At 46.8% G+C, this 23,539-nt stretch overlaps 1 protein-coding gene and 1 pseudogene across 2 annotated transcripts; both read left to right on the top strand.

Annotated features, from left to right (window-relative positions):
- Nucleotides 1–5,869: 5,869 nt before the first annotated feature.
- On the top strand, nucleotides 5,870–9,729 carry LOC134757973 (serine protease 44-like; annotated as a pseudogene).
- Nucleotides 9,730–11,839: 2,110 nt separating this feature from the next.
- PRSS45P (serine protease 45) lies at nucleotides 11,840–20,645 on the top strand. Of its 2 annotated transcripts, XM_055382196.2 has the most exons (7): nucleotides 11,840–12,003; nucleotides 14,097–14,123; nucleotides 16,354–16,392; nucleotides 17,945–18,092; nucleotides 18,595–18,869; nucleotides 19,654–19,823; nucleotides 20,153–20,645. In XM_055382196.2, the coding sequence occupies exons 4-7, from the start codon at nucleotides 17,980–17,982 to the stop codon at nucleotides 20,384–20,386; spliced, it is 792 nt and encodes a 263-aa protein (XP_055238171.2). In that variant the 5' UTR covers nucleotides 11,840–12,003; nucleotides 14,097–14,123; nucleotides 16,354–16,392; nucleotides 17,945–17,979; the 3' UTR covers nucleotides 20,387–20,645. The 2 variants fall into 2 exon arrangements, with proteins under 2 accessions (XP_055238171.2, XP_018878703.2); XM_019023158.3 differs by lacking the exon at nucleotides 16,354–16,392 and having other exon boundaries at nucleotides 11,868–12,003.
- The last annotated feature ends 2,894 nt before the right edge of the window (nucleotides 20,646–23,539 follow it).

Raw genomic sequence — 23,539 nt, 5'->3', positions numbered from 1 at the left:
TGCCTTGTAATTTTTGTTGAAAGTTAGACATTCTTCATTTCTGTTACTGTATCAGGAGATAACTAATATAAATATTTTCTATGCTTGGAGAAAAACACAGGCTTCCTTCTGCTTGGTGATTATTACGGAGATTTGTGATACTCTAATCAGGAGTGGGCTGTGCTTTAATTTGTTGTTGTAGCTACCAGAGTTGAATTTTTTTGTGACTATGGGCACCAGAGATTTAAAAGTCTGTCAGTAATACCTTGTTTTTGCCTCCTCCACTTGGCTTTTGGTCTTCTCTTTGTGCTGTTATCCTGGAGAACTTTGTAGCTCTTGCAGCTGAATGTGATACTATACCACTTCACGTTTAGGATGAAAAACTTATGACATATTTCTTTTTTCTTTCTTTTTCTTTTTCTTTTTCTTTTTTTTCAGTTAGCTTCCTCAGGTTGAAAACAACATATTTCCCAGGCGCAGTGGCTCATGCCTGTAATCCCAGCACTTTGGGAGGCCGAAGCAGTGGATCACCTGAGGTCAGCCTGGCCAACATGGTGAAACCCCGTCTCTACTAAAATACAAAAAATTAGCCGGGCATGGTGGTGGGCACCTGTAATCCCAGCTACTCGGGAGGTTGAAGCAGGAGAACTGCTTGAACCCGGGAGGCGGAGGTTGCAGTGAGCCGAGATTGTGCCATTGCACTCCAGCCTGGGCAACAAGAGCGAAACTCTGTCTCAAAAAAAAAAAAAAAAGGAAAACAAACAAACAAACAAAAAAACGCAAAAAAAACCCCAACCACACACACACACACACACACACACACACACAACGTATTTATATTTCTCTCTCTCCCGATCTTTGTGCTACTGTCATACATCTTCTTGCGTACGTGTTACAAACCTCACTGTACATTGTTATTTTTGTTTAAATAGTCAATTCAATTATCTTTCAAAGATATTTACATAAAAGAAAAGTATCTTACATATTTCCCGTGCAGTTGTCTTTCCCAGCACTCTTCATTTCTTTATGTAAATCCAGATTTACGTCTGGTATAGTGTTCCTTCTGTCTGAATGACTTTAACTTTTTTATAGTGCAGATCTGCTGGTGATAGTCTTTCATCTTATGCATGCCTGAAAAAAATCTGTATTTTGCCTTCATTTTTGAAATAAAATTCTAGAAGTTTTTTTCTTCCAGCACTTAAAAAATGGTGCTCATCTGTCTTCCTGCTTGTACAGCTTCTGATGAGAAATCTACTGTCATCCTTATCTTTATTCTTCTGTACTTACTTTATCACTGGTTTTAAGCAAGTTGATTAAGTTGTGCTTTGGTTTAGTTTTACACACACACACACACACATACATACTTGTTATATATATATATACACACACACATATATATACTTTTTTTTTCGATGGAGTCTCTCTCTGTTGTCCAAGCTGGAGTGCAGTGGCGCGATCTTGGCACACTACAACCTCTGCCTCCCGGGTTTAAGCAATTCTCCTGCTTCAGCCTCCCAAGTAGCTGGAACTACAGGTGCATGCCACCACATCCAGCTAGTTTTCATGTTTTTAATAGAGACAGGCTTTCACCATGTTGGCCAGGCTGTTCTCAAACGCCTGACCTCAGGATCTGCCCACGTCAGCCTCCCAATGTGCTGGGATTACAGGCGTGAGCCACCACTCCTGGCCTGGTTTAGTTTTCTTCATGTTTCTTTCTTTGGTGTTCATTGAGCTTACTAGATTTGTGGGCTTATAGTTTTTATCAAATTAAAAATGTTTGAACATTATTTCTTTAAATATTTTTGTCCAAATACTCACACATTAGGACACAGCTCACTGATGTTCTCTCTCTCTCTTTTTTTCTTTTAACACTCTCTTTCTGTTTCATTTTGAATTTTTTTTTCTTTTTTGAGACGCAGTTTCCCTCTTGTTGCCCAGGCTGGAGTGCAACGGTGCAATCTCGGCTCACCGCAACCTCTGCCTCCTGGGTTCAAGCAATTCTCCTGACTCAGCCTCCCGAGTAGCTGGGGTTACAGGCATGCACCACCATGCCTGGCTAATTTTTGTGTTGGTCAGGCTGGTCTGGAACTCCCAGCCTCAGGTGATCTGCCCTCCTCAGCCTCCCAAAGTGCTGGGATTACAGGCATGGGCCACTGCGCCCGGTCAAATTTTTTTTAATTGTTAGGTTTTCAAGTTTACTAATCTTTTCTTCCACAAAGTTTAATATGTTACTAATCCCGTGAGTGTGTTTCTGACATACATGGTAGTTTTCATTTTTAGAAGTTTGATTTGGGTCATTTTTCATCTTAGATATCTCTCCTGAACTTTTTGAATATCTATGTATATGTATAACTTAAAGTTATAATGACTGTTTTAATGCCCTTGCCTGTGCATTTAACATCTGTGTCAGTTTGGAGAGGATAAGATTAATTGATGATTCCCCTCATTATCAGTTGTATTTTCATGCTTCTTGCATGTTGGGTATTCTTTGATTGGATACTAGACATAGTGACTTTTACCTTGTTGGCTGTTTGATATTTTCATATTCTCATAAATATTCTTGAGCTTTGTTTGGGGATGCATTTAAATTACTTGGAAACTGTTTGATCTTTTCAGATCTTGCTTTTAAGATTTTTTAAGCAGGGCAATTCTCAGTCTAGGCCTAATTATTCCCCATTGCTGAGGCAAGACCTTCCTGGATACTCTACCCAGTGCTCTGTGAATCTTGAGTTTCTTTGTCCAACTAATGGAAGCAGGCTCTATTCTTGGCCCTGTGTAAGCACCAGGCATTGTTACTTCTCATTCTTTTCAGTGGTTATTTCTCTAGCTTCAGGTCATTTCCTCACAGACATGCACTGACCAATACTCAGTTTAATACTCAAGGGGGAGTATTTGTGTTGCTATAAAGGAACTCTCCTCTGCAGTATTTTATCAGCACAGCCGCTTCCATGTTCCTGGCCTCTCAGCAATACCTGCTCACATCCGGGAGCCTGCTGGATTCTGCCTACGTTCTCCTTCTCTGCACTGTGGCCTGGAAATTCTCTCAAGTCATAAACCTGAGGCAGTCACAGGGCTTACACCATTTGTTTCCCATCTATTAGGGATTCTATTTTTTTTGGTGGGTGTCCAGTATCTTAAAAACTATTGTTTCAGATGTTTGTCCATTTTTGGTTGTTTCAGGTGGGAAGGTCAGTCTTTTTATATTCCACGGCTAGAAGGAGAAGTCAGCATTTAATAACTTTCTTTCTTTCTTTCTTTCTTTCTTTCTTTCTTTCTTTCTTTCTTTCTTTCTTTCTTTCTTTTTCTGTCTTTCTTTCTTTCTCTTTCTTTTCTTTTCTTTCTTTCTCTCTCTTCTTTTTCTTTTCTTTTCTTCTTTTTTTTTTTTTCCGGGTCTTGCTCTGTTACCCAGGCTGGAGTGCAGTGGTACAATCATACCTTACTATAACCTCAACCTCCTAGGCTCAAGTGATCCTCTTGCCTCAGCCTCCTGAGTAGCTAGGACTACAGGCATGCACTACTATCCTCAGCTAATTTATTTTATTTTATTTGATTCAGCGACAGGGTCTCACTATGTTGCCTAGGCTGGTCTCAAACTCCTGGGCTCAAGCAATCCTGCCTCAGCTTCCCAAAGTGTTGGGATTACAGGCACGAGCCACAGTGCCCAGCCAATATTCCTTTATAGTTTAAAATATCTATCATAGGTAATTTAAAAATATCTCTTTAAGTTGCTTTCCCTTTTTCATTCTGTATTTGCTTTTTTTCTTTTATTTTAATCTTACTAGAATGTTGTTTAATTTATTAGGCTTTTCAAATAACAAAATTCTGATTGTGCTAATTCTCTCCACAATTTTTTCTCTATTTTATTGATTTCCTTTTTTTTTAAGAGAGAGGGTGTCACACTATCACCCAGGCTGAAGTGCAACACCCTGATCATAGCTCACTGTATCCTTGAACTCCTGGGCACAAACGATTCTCCTGTCTCATCCTCCCAAGTAGATGGGACTATAGGTGCATGCCACCACACCTGCTGGTTTTTTTTATTTCTAGTAGAGACAGGGTCTCACTATGTTGCCAGGATAGTCTTGAACTCCTGGGCTCAAGCAGTTCTCCCACCTCAGCCTCCCAAAGTGTTGGGATTACAGGCCTGAGACACTGTGCCTGGCTACTTTATTGATTTCTGCCTCCTTTTTCCATTATTTTCTCCTTCGTCGCAAATTCTTTCTTTGAGTTTACTCCATTGATCCTTTTCACTTTCTGAGTTGGATGTTTATCTCATTTGCTATCAGTCTTTCTTTTCTGATCTTGTCAAAGCTGTAAATTACTTTCTGGGACTGGTCTATCTGCATCACATATGCTTTGATATGTAGTGTTTTCATTGGCAGTCACCTCTAAATGTTCATTATTTCCCTCATGATTTTCTTTTTATAGAAGAACCACTTAGAAGGGTTTTGTTTTTGTTTCAGAAAGATGGGATTTTTTGATATGTTAAAAATTGATTTTAATATTATTGACTTGTGACTCAAGAACAGAATCTATATACCAATGATTCTCTGGAGTTTGTTGTTCTCTGTGGCATCGTTTCTGAATGTTCCCTTAGTGGTCATTGAGCAAGTGTTCTCTGTTGGTAGTTGTAAAATTTATTATATAGCTAAGGTGAAGATTATTAATAGTCAAATCTTCTTTATCTTTGCTTAATTTTGTCTGTGTAATCCAGCAGTTTCTTAAGGGTAACATATCAAAAACTCCAGTCTCCCATTAATTGGTCACCTGTTTCTTTGAGTATTATAGGCTTTTTTCTGCATCTTCTTGGTCATTTCTTATTTATACTTTATATAATAAGATTCCTTTTTGTCCCTTTATCATGATCTTGCCTTAAATACTATGATCTAAGAAGAAAATTGCTATACTTACTTTGTGTTTCAGATTTGCTTGGTATTTCTTTTTCTATCCCCCCTTTTCAATTTATTTGTATCTTTTTGTTTTAAATTTGTCTCTCCATATAGTATATTTCTGGATGATATCTTTTTTCTCTAATTATAAAGTATTTGTTTTGTTTGTTTTTTTCAACACATTTACATGTAACACAATTGCTATTGTATTAGGATTGATTAGAGCCATCTTGTTTTGTGTTTTCTATTTATCATACTTTGTTCTGTTTTGTTTTGTTTTAAAGAGATGGCATTTCAATATGTTGTCCAGGCTGTACGCAAACCCCGGGGCTGCAGTGATCCTTCAGCCGCAGCCTTCGTAGTAGCTGGAACCCCAGGCTGCAGGAAAGCAGGCTCTTTCTGTTTTGCTTGAAACCTTCCACTGGGTAGACTGTATTTTCTGCTGCTTTGAAGGGTATCCAGTGATTAGATTACACTCAGCTTGGGCCGGGTGCGGTGGCTCACCCCTATAGTCCCAGCACTTTGGGAGGCCGAGGCGGGAGGATCACGTGAGGTCAGGAGTTTGAGACCAGCCTGGGCAACATGGTGAAACCCCGTCTCTACTAAAAATATAAAAATTAGCCGCCCGTGGTGGCCCGCGCCTGGGATCCCAGCTACTTGGGAGGCTGAGGCAGGTGAATCGCTTGAACCTGGGAGGTGGAGGCTGCAGTGAGCTGAGATCATGCCACTGCACTCCAGCCTGGGCGAAAGAGCGAAACTCCATAGAAAAAAAAATTACACTCAACTGGATAATCCAGGAAAATCTCTATCTTAAGGTTCACAGGACGAATTACATATTGAAAGCCACTTCCTTCATAGCACTACCCGGATTAGTTTTTGCTGAGTGACCGGGGCTCGCGAGAGCCGCCTCAGGTCTCCGCCGGCACACCGGGTTCCCGCCAACACCAGGACCAGGGCGGAGCCGCCGCGAGGGGGCACCACGAGGCGTGCTGACGGTGCCCATGGCGTCCCAGGACGGCCTCCGCAGGGGCCGTGGAGGCACACGCCTGAGCCTCCACCTCCTGATCTGGCTTCAGTTCCTTCAACCCCTGCTCAGTGAGGCTGGGAGTGGACAGGGCGGGGCTGGGCTGCACCCACGCTGGGTGTGGGGTGGCAGTGGGGGTGCTGTGGGAACAGGCAGACGCGGAGGAGGCGCCGCCAGGCCAGCTCCTGTTCGCCGCGGGTCCCCGTCTTCACCAGGTGAGCCATACCGACCAGAGGAGGATTCCAGAATGACCCCGGCAAGCCCAGAAGCCCGGACGCCTCCTGTGCACCCGAAATTCCCAAAAATTCCAGAAACTTCTGTAGCTCCAGGGTCTCCAGCGCCCGCAGGGCCTCCAGGATCCTGGGTTACTTCAGCATCTACAGTGGGAGAAGCCTTGGAATCCGACGGAATCTCCGACCTTGGAAGGCAGTTTTCTCAGGATATTGTTTCTGGTGCTAGATCTGTCTTGGCCTGCCGGGGAGGTCAAAGGGGACGCAGCCTGGCTCAGAGAGGTTGAGGGTCAGACCCTGACCTAGATGATTTGAGAGAGAGGATAACCCGCCTCCGCCCTGGGCAGCCTGGTGGGGGTGGTGGGAAGGTAGTGGCTTCACTTCCAGTCCCCTCTCTTTACTGAGCCCACCAGCCTGTGGCCACCGTGTTTCAAGGATAATTGGAGGATTGCCAGCCCCAAACAAGAAGTGGCCCTGGCAGGTGAGCCTGCAGACCAGCAACATACACCACTGCGGAGGCTCCCTCATCGACAGGCGCTGGGTGCTCACTGCCGCCCACTGTGTCTTTAGGTGAGTGTTTGGGGCTCAGAGCTTGGGCCCTGATCAGGCTGTGGGACCTGGAGCCAGTCTGTCCCCTTCCCTGAGCTTCCTCTTCCTCATCTGTAAAAGGGGGTGACAGCCCCATAGTTTTTATCCAGTCTGGGTGAGACCTGAGTATTTGCATTTCTAACAAGTTTCCGGGTGTTGCCGCCATCGCCGATCTGGGGACCACTGGCTAAAGTGGTCAGGGGTCCTAAGGGGATGTGGTTGGGAGGGAGGGAGGTGGCTGCTGGCTGGCATAGGAAGATGGGACCAGGCTTGGAAGCACCTGGAAGGGGAGCATAGACGTCCCCCCAGGATCTCTGTGAAGGCCATCTTTTCTCTCAACAGTAATTTGGAATACAAGGTGAAGCTGGGAGACCCTGACTTGCATGCTGGTTCCAAAGAGGCACTGGTGATCCCTGTTCGAGACATCATTTTTCCTAGCAATTTTGATTTTGCCACTTTGACAAGCGACATTGCCCTTGCTCTGCTCGCCTACTCTGTGAGCAGCCTGTGTGCCTCCCCGAAAAGCTTTTTGAAGTGGAAGCTGGGACGGAGTGCTGGGTGACTGGATGGGGCCGAGTGTCAGAGAGTGGTGAGACAGGCAGGATGCTGAGGTGGGACAGTCTGGTGGGCTGGGCTTGGCCTGCAAGCTATTGGGAGAGGCAGGGAGGCCATTTTCTAGCAGGTGGGTGAGGGAGGAGGGTGGAGAAGATGCTGGCAGGAAGTAATTTAACAACTATGTTATGAATTTCTGTTGTCATATTGGGACCTTGGGACTTGGGGGCCAAGTGTAGTGGGTTCTCTTCAGGGTGAATTTCAGCTCAGGGTGATGAGCTGTCTGCCAATAGGAGCCAACCCCCACTAGAAGGACCTGCCTTGATGGGTTGAACTTCTTCACCCTAGCAGTGTAGGCCAAGCCAGAGCAACCCTGCCAGTGAGGCTGTGGGGACTCCTATCCTTAGGGAGAGGCACTACCTGTCTAAGAGTCTGTGATCCTGTTCTAGAAAGTAAAGATGGTTTACTGATGCACAGGACAGCCTGTCATTTCTGCTGATACTCAGAGTGACAGATACTTGGTTGCCATTTTTCAGGCTGACAAGGCCTTGCCTCTCCCTCTCCTGATCTGTTTTTCCTTTTACTGTCTTGATTTTGCTTCTTGTCCTTTCCTTTCTCCATGTCAACATTAAGCTCGAGTTTCCTTCTATGTCAAGTGGCGACATTGTCCACTGCCCTGACTTCCTTTAATTTGGGCAGTTGTGTTAAACACACCAATCAGGACTCAGAGTGGGCACTGGGGGCTCCTGTTCTATCCCTTTGTGAAGATCCACTCTCTTGTAAATTGTCTCTTTGCAGTTTCAGGACCAATGCCACTTGTTCTTCAGGAGACTCAGCTAAACATTATGCGTCATGAGAAATGTCGTGAGATGCTCAAGAACAAGAATATATCCAAGAGTAAAATGGTCACGAGGGGGACCGTCTGTGGCTATAATGACCAAGGGAAGGATGCCTGTCAGGTCAGTTCATGGGCGTCTTGCTGCCTCAGCATTGCAATTGTCTCCTCAAAGCTTCCTCATCCCCACCCAGTAGGGCCTGGGTTATCTCCTAGCCCCTCCGTTTACCCTTATTCATGGTAATGGGACGTGAGGACAAGCCACCAAGGCTCTCCTGGGCAGCCTACCTGATCCTTCAGGAGAGAGCAGCTGACACAGCCTGGAGCGGGAGGAGGGGTGAATCAGGCAGGTCCCACCAACAATACATGCTCCATGTTTTGAGACCCTTCTGTGTGACAGGCAGTGTACTCAGGTTAGCACTTGACTCATTATTTTCTCAGAGTAGGCACGATTTCATTAGGTATATTCCGTTTTTTGGAACACGCCTTTTTAGTAGGTACATGATTTTGGTTTATTGGAAATTGTCAATTCTCAGATCTCATATTGACAGATACCTAAGGCTAGGAGGGTCTTAGGGGTTCCTGGGGAAGCCCCCTGAGTGCCTAGCTCTGTAGCGCATTGCAGTGCAATTAGCCTGCTCTGATGTGGATCCTATTTCTTTCCTACAGTGACTGTCTTTCTTTTTCCAGGGAGATTCTGGGGGGCCCCTGGTCTGTGAATTAAATGGCACATGGGTCCAGGTGGGGATTGTGAGCTGGGGCGTTGGCTGCGGTCGCAAAGGATACCCTGGAGTTTACACAGAGGTTAGTTTCTACAAGAAATGGATTATTGATCACCTGAGACAAGCTTCCTGTTTGAATTCAGCAGACTTCCTCATCCTAGTCCTGTGTCTGGTGATGCCCCTGGGCATCCTGGTGACCTCGTGATCAGACCCCATTCCACTCTTCTGCTGTTTCTGAGTCTCACACTTAGGTGTCTCCTGTGACCAACTTCCCACTCCTTCTCAATGCCCTTTCTGCAAATCCCAGTTAGAATCCACGGGCCCTCTGGAGATCCGTACAATAGAGCATGGCAGGGAGACTGGGGCCTGGAAAGTGCCCCTGCCTGGTGCTCTGGTCACTTGCCTCAGCCATGCCTGCACCAGGGCTGTGCTCTGGCTGGTGGGAAGCAGGGAGTGAACCGATTCCAGCTAGAGGGCCAGCTGCCCTGCCAGTTGGGCCACGGTGACTCGTCAATATCTGGAGGAACATCTATCAAAGAAGAGACATCATCAACGGTGAAGCAAGCGTTAGACGTGGTTCTGGTTTCAGGGCTCTCACCTGAGACTTTGTGAAACCAGCCAGCTGGGTGATTGCTCACAGAGAGTGAAGGAGGCGTTACCAGGTCCCTGCAGACGTGTGAGGCCTGGGTCTTCCACTCTGGCTCAGTAGTCTGGGGCTGGGAGAAGTTCCCCTGCAGCCCAGTGTGGATCCATCTGTGAGTGGACAGCCTCTGCCACACTAGTTCTTTTGGAGCAACCCATTCTTGGCACCCCCTTCCTCAGTGCCCTAGTGGCCACTTTCAGGGACACCACAAGTTTTGTTGAGGCAGTTATGAAGTGTGGAGTTTTCATAAATCAACTGAATAAATGTTTGGAGAGTCTCCTGTTTTTGAAGCTCTGCTCACTGGGGAGTTTGGTTGAATATAACATACTCTATAGAGAACTGGCTTCCCATTTAACTAAGGAAGCTATTTATGGTTCTTAGTAAAACGTAGAAGGACAGGTGAGGCCCTGCCTCCTCAGACATGAGTTCTAGGGATGATTTGAGCCAATGGGTCTTGTTCCCTGTATGCCTGTTATAGCCATCAGCATCTCTGCAGGGAGCTCTGTAGTTGAGCTTAACAGTCTCTACAGTTAGGGATAGGGGATCAAGAGACACTGGAACTAGGCCCAGGAGTGAAGTTCGGGTGTGAGAAATATTCCTCCTCATCTACTGCTTCTCCTTGCTGCTCCCTCCCACTTGGTTACCAAAGATATGCGTTCCCACCGGGAGAAGGGCAAGAGAGATTCACTGTAGTATACATAGGTTCTCTCCCCTCATTACAAAGTCTGGTGTCCTGGAGTCTCTCTGTCTAGCTACTGATCAACCCCCTCCCAGCCTCTTGCCCTTTGCCCTTCTAGGGTTGAATGTTTAACCCCCAGGTATGGGGGTGGGCTTCAGTGGACAGTCTGTATCAGTCCCTTCTGTTGCCTGAGGAAGGCTGAGGCCAAGAGACCGAGAGCTTACATCAAACCCAGTCTCTTAATGAATATAGCACTACCTGCTTTAAGAAACCACTGATTTATTCATAGATTAATAAAACAAATTTAACTTTTTTTCCCTAGAACATCCCATTACAGCGTTCTTGGTCAGCAGGTAGCTTTCTCCATCTCGTGGCTTGCTCTCAGTCCTGTAGTTAATGCTTTACCTGCATCAGAATCCCCTAAGGCTTGTGAAATACAGATTACTGGCCTGCACAGTGGCTTATCCCTATAATCCCAGCTACTTGGGAGACTGAGGCAGGAGGATCCCTTGAGGCCAGGAGCTTGAAACCAGCCTGAGCACGTAGCATGTCTCTTAAAAAAAATTAGCTGGGCATGGTGGCCTGTGCCTGTAGTCCCAGCTACTCTGGAGGCTGAGCAGGAAGAAGTCTTGAGCCCAGGAGTCTGAGGCTGCAGAGATATATGATCATGCCACTGCCCTCCAGCCTGGGGGACTGGAGGAAACCTCATCTCTTAAAACAAAATTACAGATTACTGTTTCCTGGTTCCACCCCTGGAGTTTTCAATCCTGTAGGTCTGGGACGGGGCCTACATTCTCTGTCTTTCAGGTAGAAAGACCTTAAAAGAATGTACATTTCTAACAAGAATGTACATTTACCTGAAAGACCTAAAGAATGTACATTTCTAAGTTCCTGGCTTATGCTAATACTGCTGGTCTGGAGACCTCACTTTGAGAAGCAATGCTCTGCATTAACAAGAATAGAAAAGGCAACCTCCTGTTGACTGCCTTGGCATGGAAGTGGCACACATCACCTCTATTCATGTGGACCCACTTAGGTGCCAGGCTGGGGAGGGAATGTGGCTCCAAGTCCAGCTGATCACCTCCCAATCTCTGCCATGCCTAGCAGATCCAAAGACAGCATCCTTCTGCAAAAAATCCCTGTGGAAGCCCAAGACCTGGCACAAGCCACCATTCCTTTTAGCTGCCACGATCTTACTGGTTGTCTGTGGAAGAGGACACATGTCTTTCGTTTCTCTGGTCTCCCCCAAGAGTCCTTGTTTTACAGTAGTCTTAGATCCAGCTCAAATATCACTTTTTCAAAGACATCTTCTCTGATTCCATAGCCTTATGGTTCTTTTCCTTTTTTTTGTGCTTTCTCCATCTTTCCAGATTCTCAAACCAAGAGTAATTGTGAAACTCTCCAGTGCGCTGGGACCAGGGAACCAAGGGTGTAGTCAGAGGCTGGGCAACAGGATGCCATTAGTAGTCCAAGGATGCGGTGCACCTTAATCGGCCAGGTTCTCTGGGCATTGTCACCAACTTAAAACCCTTGGGGGTGCTTTCATGGGGCCCGCCACCCTGGGAGCAATCACAGACTCAGGACTCCCAGGTCGTCCTCAAGAACAGGCAGGAGGTAGAGGTGAGGGAAATGCGCCAGTTTTGCGGGGAGCTGTCAGGAGTTCCCGGCGCCATCACGTGCTACAGTGCGGTCACATGTGCGGACGCCAGGCACGTGCCGGGCTCTCGGGAACCGTCTCCGCAGCCGCCAGGTGGCACCTCCCCAGCCTCATGGCCTCGGCGTGGGGCCCGTAATCTCCAGGCCCTCGGTCCTGAGCCGCCGCGTCCTGCTGCCGCTGCTGCTTCTGCTGCCGCTGAGCTCGGGTGAGGTGGGCGCTCCTCCGCAGCTCTACCTTCCCTCTCCCCGGCCCCAGCCCTGCTCCGCCTCCGGCTCCGTGCCTGGCCTTGGAGGCGGAGGACTGGCCCGGGGGTGTGGCTGCCTACTCCTGGGTTGGGGATTTTTGCGGGCCACGCACCCCGCGGTCAGCTCTCCTCTACTACTCGCGCCCAGGACTTCGCCAGGGCGATTCCAGGATCTTAAACTCCTGCCCTCTCTGGCCTCCTCCGTCAGGGCACACCTGTCCTACAGCGCCCTGAACCAGCGGTGCGGGAACCCCTGGCTTCTCTCCTCCACTGGCAGTCTCTTCCTTCGCTGCCAGTCTGGACACCGTGGCTAATGTCCCTACCACCCGAGCCGCCCTCAGGCCTCTCATAGGCTCCCCCTCCACCCCCCGCTCTGATCTTCTCATGGAGCTGAGCCCCACTGGAGACCCCACTTGGACATGCTCTTTGGCCCAGGAAAATTCTTGGTCCCCATCCACTACAGGAATATTCTAAAATTCACCTTCTTCCCAGATCCTCTATTCCAACCCAGCTTGCCTCCCTAGCAGCCCATCATTCCCTCAGAAAACACAGGCTTTGGGTGCTGTCTTCCTGAACCCAATCCCCAAACCCACAGGGGCCCCTCCAAACTGGACTGCTCAACACCACCCTCACCTACTTCTTTAGGAGTCAGAGAGGCCTGCTTCTGGTGCAGGGCGAGCGGCTCACCTGTGCCCTGCTGTGTGGGCTCTCCTTGTGCGACACTCCCTCCACCATCCTCTCTCATAGGTATCCTCTTGTTTTTGCTTTGCTGATTTTTCTCCCCCATCTCTTGCCCCTTCACTGCCAGACCTCCCAAATGTCTTCACTCCATGCTTCCTGCCAGTGCCTCCTCGCTCTCCACTTAACCCTTAGTTCCTTCCTGGGCTCTCTCCACCCTGATCATCCCTGACCTTTGTACCACCCCCTCCTCTTTCATTTTCTGTGGTCTCCTGATTCTCCTCTACCTCAAGGGCAACTCCCCCTCTCCTCTGTGTCTGTCCCATGCCACCCTGCTCTGTTCATCCCGGACGTGTTGGTGTCCCCTAAGCTGCTCTCTTTTTCCTGCTCCTCCCCTCTTAACTGCTCCCTGGGTGAACTCACTTGAGCTGCCATTTATGTGATGGTGCCTCATAAAACATGTCTGGATGTGCAGCTGCCTCCTGGACATCTCTACCTGAAAGACCTAGGAACATCTCAACCCCTTGGGGTCAATGCTGAGGTCTTCTTCTTCTTGCCAACTGACTTCTCTCATTGTTTCCTAACTAAGTGGATGGCAGCCACTTTTCTCCAAAATCAGAAACTTCGGTGTGATCCTAGACCCACCCATGTGCCTAAGTCCCCCACACAGCTCACCGTGTCTGTTCTCACAGCCACTTCCTCATTCAGACCTCCTCATTTCTTGCCTTGGTTCTGCAGAGCCTCTGGTAGGATCTCAGTGCCTCAGTCTTGTCATTTTCCTGTCTAATATCTGGGCTGCCTATGCAAGCCTGGCTCAGTCATACCTCTGTTGATCTCCCTTTTCCCAGAGGGTCTCACCCTGGCTTCTTGGCCAGGCTTTCGAGGCCTTCATGACTGATGCCTGACTCTCCTCCCCTGGCTTATCTCTTGCCATCACAGGTCTTGCCCTTCATCCTCTGCAGTCTGGCATACACGACGATGTTTCTCCTGCAAGGAATGTGATGATCACTTTTCATTTCTGTTTACCTTCTCATCTTTAACACCTGGCACAGTAAGCCCTCCTCCCACTGAAGTGGTCTTTTCTGTCCACCACTTCTTCTGGGCTCCCCTGAAGCCTGCCGCCCTGTCCCTGCACTGATCGCACACAGGTGGTTGTGTATTTACCTCTGTCCACCCTGCTGGACACTGTATTCCTTGAGAGTAGGCTCTATTTGACACACCTCTGTCTCCCCAGCCTCTGGCTCCAGGCTGGGAACAGAGTGGGAGATTAGGACCTATTTGGTGAATGAATGAATGAACTAATTTAAAAATGCACCTCTTTACTGTCATCCTGTCGTGAATGCTTGCTTCATCTCTGTCCCTCTTTTCTCCTCCAGGTTATAAAGAGGACACAACCAATCCAGGTAGGTAGGGTGAGACCGTGCTGCAGGAAAAGCTGAAGCTCTTGGGAGGGTATGTCTGAAGGGAGTCACATAGACAGTGGTGCTGGGTTTGTAGGAAGCAGGCATTTGGTCTAAGGGGTCTGTTTTCTAAAGAACAGCCTGCAGCTACCAGAACATATAGACCTAACAGTCTAGAGGAAAGAGGATCTTGGCCTCCCATAAGAATGCTGAGCCTCTTGGAATTCAGCCCAGGCCTCATCTCAGACCCTGTTGCACACAGAACCTTTTGAGCTCTAAGCCATTCAGTTGCAGATAGAACTTCCTGGGCCTTGTGGCAGTGTCAGCAGAGCCCAGCTCTTCTGGGTTTCCTGTCTTTTTCCTTACACCTTAGGCATGGAGCGTTGGGTTACTCCTGTTCTTCAGTTTATGGGCCTCCATTCTCATCGGTCCTGCCAGAACTCTACCCTAATTCATTATAGAATGGATGACTGATGGATTAAGTTAGTTATCCTTGCTTCTGTCCAAGCTCCACTCCCATTCCCCTTCTCCACCCGCTTAATCTTTCTTGGGGATCTTTCTGTTTGTGTGTGCTCTTGTAAAAATACATATTGCTGTCTTGTGTGCATGTATTTTTAATTTACATAAATGGTATGTTCTCTGTATCTCTTTTGGTTATCCCTTTTAATTCAGCCTCATTAAGACTTTTTAAAATTTGGAAATAATTTTAAACTTACAAAACAGTGCAAAAATACAAGTAGTACAAGGAACACGCACACATATATAATTTTTTTCAGAATCAGTGGAGGGTAACATACAGCATGGCTCTTTATTGCTAAATACTTTGGTATGTATTTTCTGAGAATATTCTCTTCCATAACCACAGTACGCTTAACAACTTCAAAAGTTTACATTGATACCGTACTTTTATCTACTATCCATATTCTAATTTGGTCAGTTCTCCAAACTCCTACTTCAGCAGTGCATGAAGGTGTATAGGTTGGCACAGACCTACCAACCCTTAGTGTGATCCTGCGTTTATGTTTTTTGCCAATCTAATAGATTGAAAAATCACTTATTGATTTAATTTTCATTTTTCTCATTACTGATGAGTTTGATGATGTCTCAATATGTTGTTGGCTTCTTGAGTTTCCTCTTCTAATAAATTGCTTGTCTCTATCCTTTGCCTATTATCTTTTTTTTTCTTGTTGGTTTCCTAAAGTTTCTTGCATAAAGTCTTGTATTCATTTTAGATATTGCAAATATTTCCTCCCTATCTGTCCTCTGTCTGTTAACTTTGCTCCCGGGCCAAAACCTCTCGATTTTGATATAATCATGTTAATCAGTTTATGCTTTATGGTTTGTGTTTGAGGTTTTAAGGAGTCCTTTCCTACCCCATGTCACATGATTTATTTATTTTACAGTTTTACCTTTTACCTTTAGATCTTCAAGTGCTATTAGCAAGGAATCCAGTTTTGGTTTTCTTATTTCTCTTGTAGTGAGCTTGTTTTCCCAACACCATGTACTCAACAGTCCTTCTTTTACCCACTGATAGTGGTGGCTCCTTTCTTTACATCAAGTTTGTGCAGCACATGAAACAATCTCAAGCTCTCTATTCTTTTCCATTGTCACTTTCCATTGTCTGTCCTTGTGACAGTACCACACTGTTTTTATTATTATGGCTTTCACATGTGTCTTAATATCTGCTAGGACAAATGACCCTTCTTTGCTGTGCTTCTTCAAAGACTGACTATTCATAGACCTTTGTTTTTCTGTTTCAGTTTCAGAATAAGTTTATCAAGTTTCTTAAAAATTCTAACTTACAAAATGAATTTATAGATTAATTTTGGAAAAATTACATCTAAAATGTTTAGCTGGTCTTTTTTTTTTTTTTTTTTTTTGAGACGGAATCTTGCACTATTGCCCAGGCTGGAGTGCAGTGGCGTGATCTTGGCTCACTGCAACCTCCAGCCCCTGGGTTCAAGCAATTCTCCTGCCTTAGCCTCCCGAGTAGCTGGGATTACAGGTGCCCGCCACCTAGCCCAGCTAATTTTTTTGTATTTTTAGTAGAGACGGGGTTTCACTATGTTGGCCAGGCTGGTCTCAAACTCCTGACCTTGTGATCCGCTTGCCTGCGCCTCCCAAAGTGCTGGGATTACAGGCGTGAGCCATTGCGCCAGGCCTTAGCTGTTGTTTTAAGAGCAGGGACTGTCTTGCCATTTATGCTGATCATTTTCTGTGTCCTTTATTACAGTTTTAAATTTATTACCACAGGAGTCTTATGTGGTGTTAGGTAAGTTAATTCCTATGAACTTTTATCATTTTTTCGCTGCTGAAAATGTGTGTTACTTCAGTATATTTTCTAGTTGGTTGTGCTGGGATAAAAAAACATTATTGTTTTTAAAAGGAAATTGTTTTATTGAAGTATTATATGCATTCCAAAAAAAATGCACAAATTATGAAGGCCCAGCTGAAGGAATTGTCACACAGTGAGCATACCTGTGTTATCACCACCCAGGTTAAAAAGTAGAATAAGTATGTAGAGAGGCTGAGGTGCGAGGATTGCTTGAGCCCAGGAGTTTGAGACCAGCCCTGGCAACATAGCAAGACTGTCTCTATAAAAAATTTTTTTAAAAATTAGCCAGGTGTGGTGGCAACTGCTTGTAGTCCCGGTGACTTGGAAGGCTGAGGTGAGAGGATCGCTTAAGCCTGGGAGGTCAAGGCTGCAGTGAGCTGTGACACTGCACTGCAGCCTGGGTGACAGAGTGAGACCCTATCTCAAAAAAAAAAAAAAAAAAAAAAAAAAAAGGCTAAACCAGCACCCAGCAGCCCCCTTGCATTCTCTCAATTATTTCCTCTGCCCTCCTTCCACAAAGTGTCCTTATTCCTGGTCTCTGGTGGGATAGGTTCTTTTCTGCCTGTTCTTTAGTGTTGTATGATGTTTGTTGTAAGTTTGGGGTATATCTAACTTTTGTAAAGTTAAGCGTTTTCCATTTATTTCTAGTTTAAGTAAGAGAGGTTTTTTTGTAAGTTATAAATATGTGTTAAATTTTTCAAATGACTTTTTCTGTGTCCGTGGAGGAAAGCACATGGTCTTTCTGTCTTCAGATTGTTAGAACCTTTTATGTGGAGAATCCACTGAGAATTCTTTCAATGTGGAACCACCCTTGCACTCCTGGGCCAATCCTTAATCATCATGATGCATTGTTTTTTAAAAATACAACATTAGCTACTATTTTATTTAGAATGCGTGCATCTGTGTTTCTTCATACATTCATACAACCATATAACTTGACTGATAGAACTGTGTGAAAACTGAGTGTGTGACCTGTGAATGAGGGGCCTCTGGGGTCCCCCTGCTGGCACTTTGAATGTTCAATGTGAAAACTTCTGACACAGAAGTCAGGAGCTTTTCTTGACTCTTAGCAGTGTAGGGGACACAGGCCTTCTGCATCTAAGAAATGCAGCAAGCATTATAGCTTTTCAGAAGTGGCGGAGGAACTTCCCCAGATGCAAGAAAATGCATTTCTTGCCTTGGGGCTCCTTCTCTGCTTGCCTTTGTTTTGAGGTCCTGGGCTGAAGGCTCCCTGTGACTCAGAATCTCTCTCTCTCCACTTCTCTGCCTTGATGCTTTTTACCTCTGTCACTGTCACTTTCTGTCAAGCTCAGTGCCTTTGGGCAGGCCACTGCCCTTCTCTCACCCTCACTCTCCCCATCTCTGAAATGGGAAGAGGCCCTGAGTTTACAGCTTTGTGCAAATTGGCCCTGTAGGGCATCTAGGTCTCAGTCTTTCTCATCCTCCTCTATGTGGTTCCTGTGTCTCCCTGGCACACTTCTTCCTGAAGTTTGTGGTGAGCCCTGGTGGTCGGAGGATTTGGAAATGACCCGCCATTGGCCCTGGGAGGTGAGCCTCCGGATGGAAAATGAGCACGTGTGTGGAGGGGCCCTCATTGACCCCAGCTGGGTGGTGACTGTGGCCCACTGCATCCAAGGGTGAGTATGGCCCATGTGTCCAGGGCTTGGAGACCCCGAGCTACCATGGGCCCAGCCCAGCTTCCTCATTTCCTGAGTGAAACAGTGTGGGAGGGAGGTAGGGAGTGGGAAGGGCATCTGGGATAAGTGAGAATTGTGCTCGGAGTCTCCTGGGGGCCAGGGACTGAGCTAGGGCAGGATCCCCTAGCAACAAAGACTGCACCCTAAGCTGAGCAACAGGAAAACCCAGAACACGCCCCCTACCTCATCACGCATGAGAGCATATGTGTACACCAACACTTCCACACCTGCACGCACAACACAAAGACCAGGCCACCTTGAATCAATTTGAATGATGAATGAGGAGGCAGTCAGCTCTGCGACCTTCGGTGCCCTCAGGCTGGATTAGGCAGATTGGGTGGAGGCAGGACTCCTGCTAAAGGGGTAGGGCCTCGGGGAGGTAGGAGTGTGTTCCTGCTTGGGAGTCTGATACCTACCAGGTGGGGCTCTCCGTTTCCCACAGCACCAAAGAGTACTCAGTGGTGCTTGGCACCTCCAAGCTGCAGCCCATGAACTTCAGCAGGGCCCTCTGGGTCCCTGTGAGGGACATCATTATGCACCCCAAGTACTGGGGCCGGACCTTCATCATGGGTGACGTTGCCCTTGTCCACCTTCAAACATCTGTCACCTTCAGTGAGTATGTGCAGCCCATCTGCCTCCTGGAGCCCAATTTCAACCTGAAGGTTGGGACGCAGTGTTGGGTGACTGGCTGGAGCCAGGTTAAGCAGCGCTTTTCAGGTGAGCAGGATGGGATGGGGGGTGGGTGCGGTACCACCGAGAGCACACTCCTTTCCTTCTGGGGCCTTTCCTGCTGGACCTGGTTCTCTGAATGTGTTGACCACTCCTCATGTGGTGACCATTGTCACTGTTTATGTGGACACCTCATTCAGGCCTGGTGGTGCCTGGGCTGGGCATGGCCATCTGTGTCTTATAGAAGCTCAGAGCTGGGCATTCACTCATTCCTTCACTTGGCACACTTTGAGTGTCGGCACCCAGCCCTTGGGATTAGAAATGCATGCCCTGCCTGGAGGGAAGTCATGATTGGGTGTGGGTGTGGACACAGGCTGAGGAGAACAAGGCAAAATTCTTGTCTGGTGGTCTTGAGATCCAGCTGGGAGGGATCTGGAATGAGCTCTGGGCAGAGGGACTGCCTTGAGGCCCTGGAGGAGGAGCGAGTGTTACCGAAGGTGGAGAGAGCGGCCGTGCCAGCAGAGCTGAGAGTCTGCAGGGAAGCAGCGCGGGGCTGGGCCCCAGATTGGAAGCGGCTGCACTGAGACTTGAGTTATGGCTGGTTTGGTTCAGGAGCAGAAGTTTCCCAAGAAGGGGATCTGGACTCAGAGCCTTCGAGGGCGGGGGCTTTTCAGACAAGGCCTGCACTGCAGGGGGAGGGGCCGGTGAAGGAGGGGAGGGCTTTGGAGGTATGACAGGCGGTGGCTGGGCTGAGTCTCCAGGGTGAAGGGGATAGGACCCTGGACAGAGGTCAGGATTGGGTGGAGTGAGAGGTCACTGCTCACCCTGCTAGGCTCCACAGCCAACTCCATGCTGACCCCAGAGCTGCAGGAGGCTGAGGTGTTTATCATGGACAACAAGAGGTGTGACCAGCAATACAAGAAGTCCTTCTTCCCCCCAGTTGTCCCCCTTGTCCTGGGGGACATGATCTGTGCCACCAATTATGGAGAAAACTTGTGCTATGTGAGTTTCTGGGAGGTTCTCGTAGCTCTGCTTCTGTTGGGAACCACTCCCGGGTGGAGGCAGTTCCCTGGGGCGGGGTTGGCCCGTCCTCCCTCTGTTACCATCACCCGGTAGTGCTCTGTTCCTGTCTTCCTTCCCCTGTGATGCTGACTTTTGCCCTGATTCTGGGGTGTGGGTCCCAGCTGAGGAGCCAAAAGAGGACCCCAAGTAGTGAGGTCCTGGAGGAGTGAAAACCCTCCCAGCAGAGCTCAGAGGGTGGGCATGGGTTCCCAGGGCCCAACAGGCCCAGCTGGACCCACAGCCTCCATCACTCCTCTCTTTTTGCCTAGGGGGATTCTGGAGGGCCATTGGCTTGTGAAGTTGAGGGCAGATGGATTCTGGCTGGGGTGTTGTCCTGGGAAAAGGCCTGCGTGAAGGCACAGAATCCAGGCGTGTACACCCGCGTCACCAAATACACCAAATGGATCAAGAAGCAAATGAGCAATGGAGCCTTCTCAGGTCCCTGCGCCTCTGCCTGCCTCCTGTTCCTGTGCTGGCTGCTGCAGCCCCAGATGGACTCCTGACCTCCCTACCTTTTCCTCCTCCTGCCTTGCCTCTGCTGAATGGGGCCAGATGGTTTGACCAAGGTCATGTGTCCATCTTCAACAAGAGTCAGGGTGGGGAAGAGTAACCCCTGGGAGAATGGGTCTGGCTTTGGCATCCTGGTGAGGAGAAGTGTGGTGGATGACTAGGCCTTGGGTGAGCAGGAGAAGGGAAGTGTGGCCTAGAAGGATTCTGGAATCTGGGACCAGGAGAGCAGGGATTAAACATGTGCAAACTTGAGCTGACTCTTTTCTCTTTTCTGGGGTAGTCCTGGGGGTTGGCCGTGGGTGGGATGGCAGAGCTTCCTGGAATTAAGTCTGCCAGGAGGCTCTCTGGAGTGGGGACTGCTGGTTTTTGCTGTATCATTAGTGCTGGGGCTTAAGGAAAAGGTCTGGGCCTGTGACCTCAGTTTCCTTGTCTGTAAAGTGGACATGCTGTTAAGGGAACAGTTGAAACATGCAGGCTTTTAGGCTGCAGTAGGAGTGACTCACAATAGTACTCCAAAAGCAGCTTTCTTTTTTTTAAAACCAATTATAAAAGTAGTGCATGTTTATTGTAGAAAATTAGAAAACATAGTTGAGCCTCAAGAAAGTAGACTTCCCCTGGAGTCCCACCACATGGAGGCATCTGCTTCTCATTTTGGTATATCTTCTTCTACATTTTTTTCTTAAAAATTATTGCTCATAGGCCGGGCACGGTGGCTCACGCCTGTAATCCCAGCACTTTGGGAGGCTGAGGCGGGTGGATCATGAGGTCAGGAGATCAAGACCATCCTGGCTAATATGGTGAAACCCCGTCTCTACTAAAAAATACAAAAAATTAGCTGGGCGTGGTGGTGGGCACCTGTAGTCCCAGTTACTTGGGAGGCTGAGGCAGGAGAATGGCTTGAACCTGGGAGGCGGAGCTTGCAGTGAGCCGAGATTGCACCACTGCATTCCAGCCTGGGTGACAGAGTGAGACTCTGTCTCAAAAAAAAAAAAAAAATCTATATATATATCTAGAGATATCTATATATATATCTATATATCTCTAGAGATATATATATCTACATATATCTCTATATATCTGTATATATAGATATATATATCTATCTATATCTATCTATCTATCTATCTATCTATCTATCTATCTATCTATCTATGTATCTATCTATCTATATATATATAGTGGGTTACACCCTATCAATATAAAACATGCCTTTTGTCCTATGTAACATTACTTTTTTTTCAAAGATCCAGATCAGAGTTCATTCTTAATTTTGGCAGTTCTTCTAATTGATTAAGGTACAATTTTATATTTTGTACTTTTTTTCCTTCAGATTTTCCTCTGGTTTATTTTCCACTTTTTATAGTTTTTAGATTTGAGTATTTAGGTCATTTATTTTCATTCTCTGTTATTCATTAATAAATATCTTTAAGGTTATGAATTTGCCTTGGGCACACCCAGTAAGGTTTTTAAATAACGTATTGCTCTAATTATTAGTATTATTTTATTAGTAGTTTATAGCTATTCCATCTCTCAAGGACAGAGTGAGTTGGAGAAGACTCTCCCACTGCAGGAGAGATTTTCCAGTTTCTCATGTGTTGCTGATTGATTTTGTTTCATATGTTTGATGTTATTTTATTGATGGACAGAACTTTATGATGTTACATATTGCAATTTGTGCCTTTTTCAACACAAAATAGCTTTCTTTTTCTGTTTAAATAATTTGTCTTGAATCATTTTTAGAGATTCACATTGCCATTGCCACTTTTGCTTGCATATAAATATATTTTTGCCTATCTTTTAAAAATTTAATTAATTTCTAATTTTTTAAATTAATATTTTTTGAGACAGGGTCTCATTCTGTTGCCCAGTCTGGAGTGCAGTGGCGTGATCTCAGCTCACCACAATCTCAGCCTCCTGGGTAGCTGGGACCACAGGTGCATGCCACCACACCTGGCTAATTTTTTAAATTTTTTGTAAAGACGAGGTCTCACTACGTTGGCTAGGCTGGTGTTGAATTCCTGGGCTCAAGCCATCCACCCACCCCAGCCTCCCAAAGTTCTGGGATTGCAGGTGTGAGCCACCAAGCCCAGCCACATCTTTTTACTTTCACCTTATTTATGCCACTTTGTTTTTGGTGTGTCTTTAATAAGTAGTATGTGGATGGGTTTTTTTCTACCCAACATGAGGATCTTTTTATTTTAAAAGTAGAATTCTATGCATTCACATTGGTTGTGATAACAGGTATGCCTGATCTTTATTCAGTTATCCTGTTTTGTTTTATTGATTGGTTGTTTCCCCCAAAGAATTATTTTCTGCAAAGGCAGAAGAGTGATAGCGTTTCTCTTCTCTGAAGTTTCTCTTTTATTTCTCCCTCTTTCCCTTTCCATGTCTTTCCCCCTGGAGGGAATCTGATTGTACAGATAATAATTTCCTTGATTTTCTACCATGTAGCTCTAAAATTAGTTTGTTTTGCCTGTTTTTTAATTTCATACAGTACACAGACTGTATCTGACTTTTGTATCTGAATTGTCTCACTCAGAATAGGGTTATGAGTGTCACCTTCCAGCTAGGTGTAGCAGCAGCTCATCCATTCTCACCGCCGCTGAAGATTCCGCGTAGCTGTTGCACCTTGGATGGCAGTTGGGTAGTTTCCAGCTGGGACTCTTCCCAGCAGCACTGCTAGTGAACAGTCTCTTGCACCTGTCCTGCTGCATCTGTGCAGTTTCTAGGGCATGAAGCCAGGAGTGGAACTGTGGGTTGTGGGGTAGGCACACTTTCTGCTCTGCTAAATGATTCCAAACAGTCATTTATAGTGGTCATGTCAGTTTATCTCCCCAGCAGTGTGTGAACAACCTCGTCACTCCGTGTCCTTGACAGCACTGGCTGCAGGGTGGAGCAGGAGCTTCCTGCATGGACAGTGTGAGGAGCCTGGGATCCTTGGGAGGGGAGACCTCGGGGGAGTGGTGACGAGGTGTCCCCAGATGTCATTCATTCTGCTGATTTGTGAAGACCCAAGTCTGCAAGTGGCTTCCTCTCAGGAAGCCACCCTCCCAGGTTAAACATACCTAGATTTTCTCAACCCAGGAGCTCTTTCCTTTGAAAATACAGAACTTGGGCTGGGCATAGTGGCTCATGCCTGTAATCCC

This window comes from Gorilla gorilla, chromosome 2 (assembly GCF_029281585.2).
Source record: "Gorilla gorilla gorilla isolate KB3781 chromosome 2, NHGRI_mGorGor1-v2.1_pri, whole genome shotgun sequence".
In the NCBI taxonomy this organism is placed as follows: domain Eukaryota; kingdom Metazoa; phylum Chordata; class Mammalia; order Primates; family Hominidae; genus Gorilla; species Gorilla gorilla.
The sequence above is the reverse complement of the archived record's forward strand: the minus strand, read 5'-3'. Positions and strand labels throughout refer to the sequence as shown.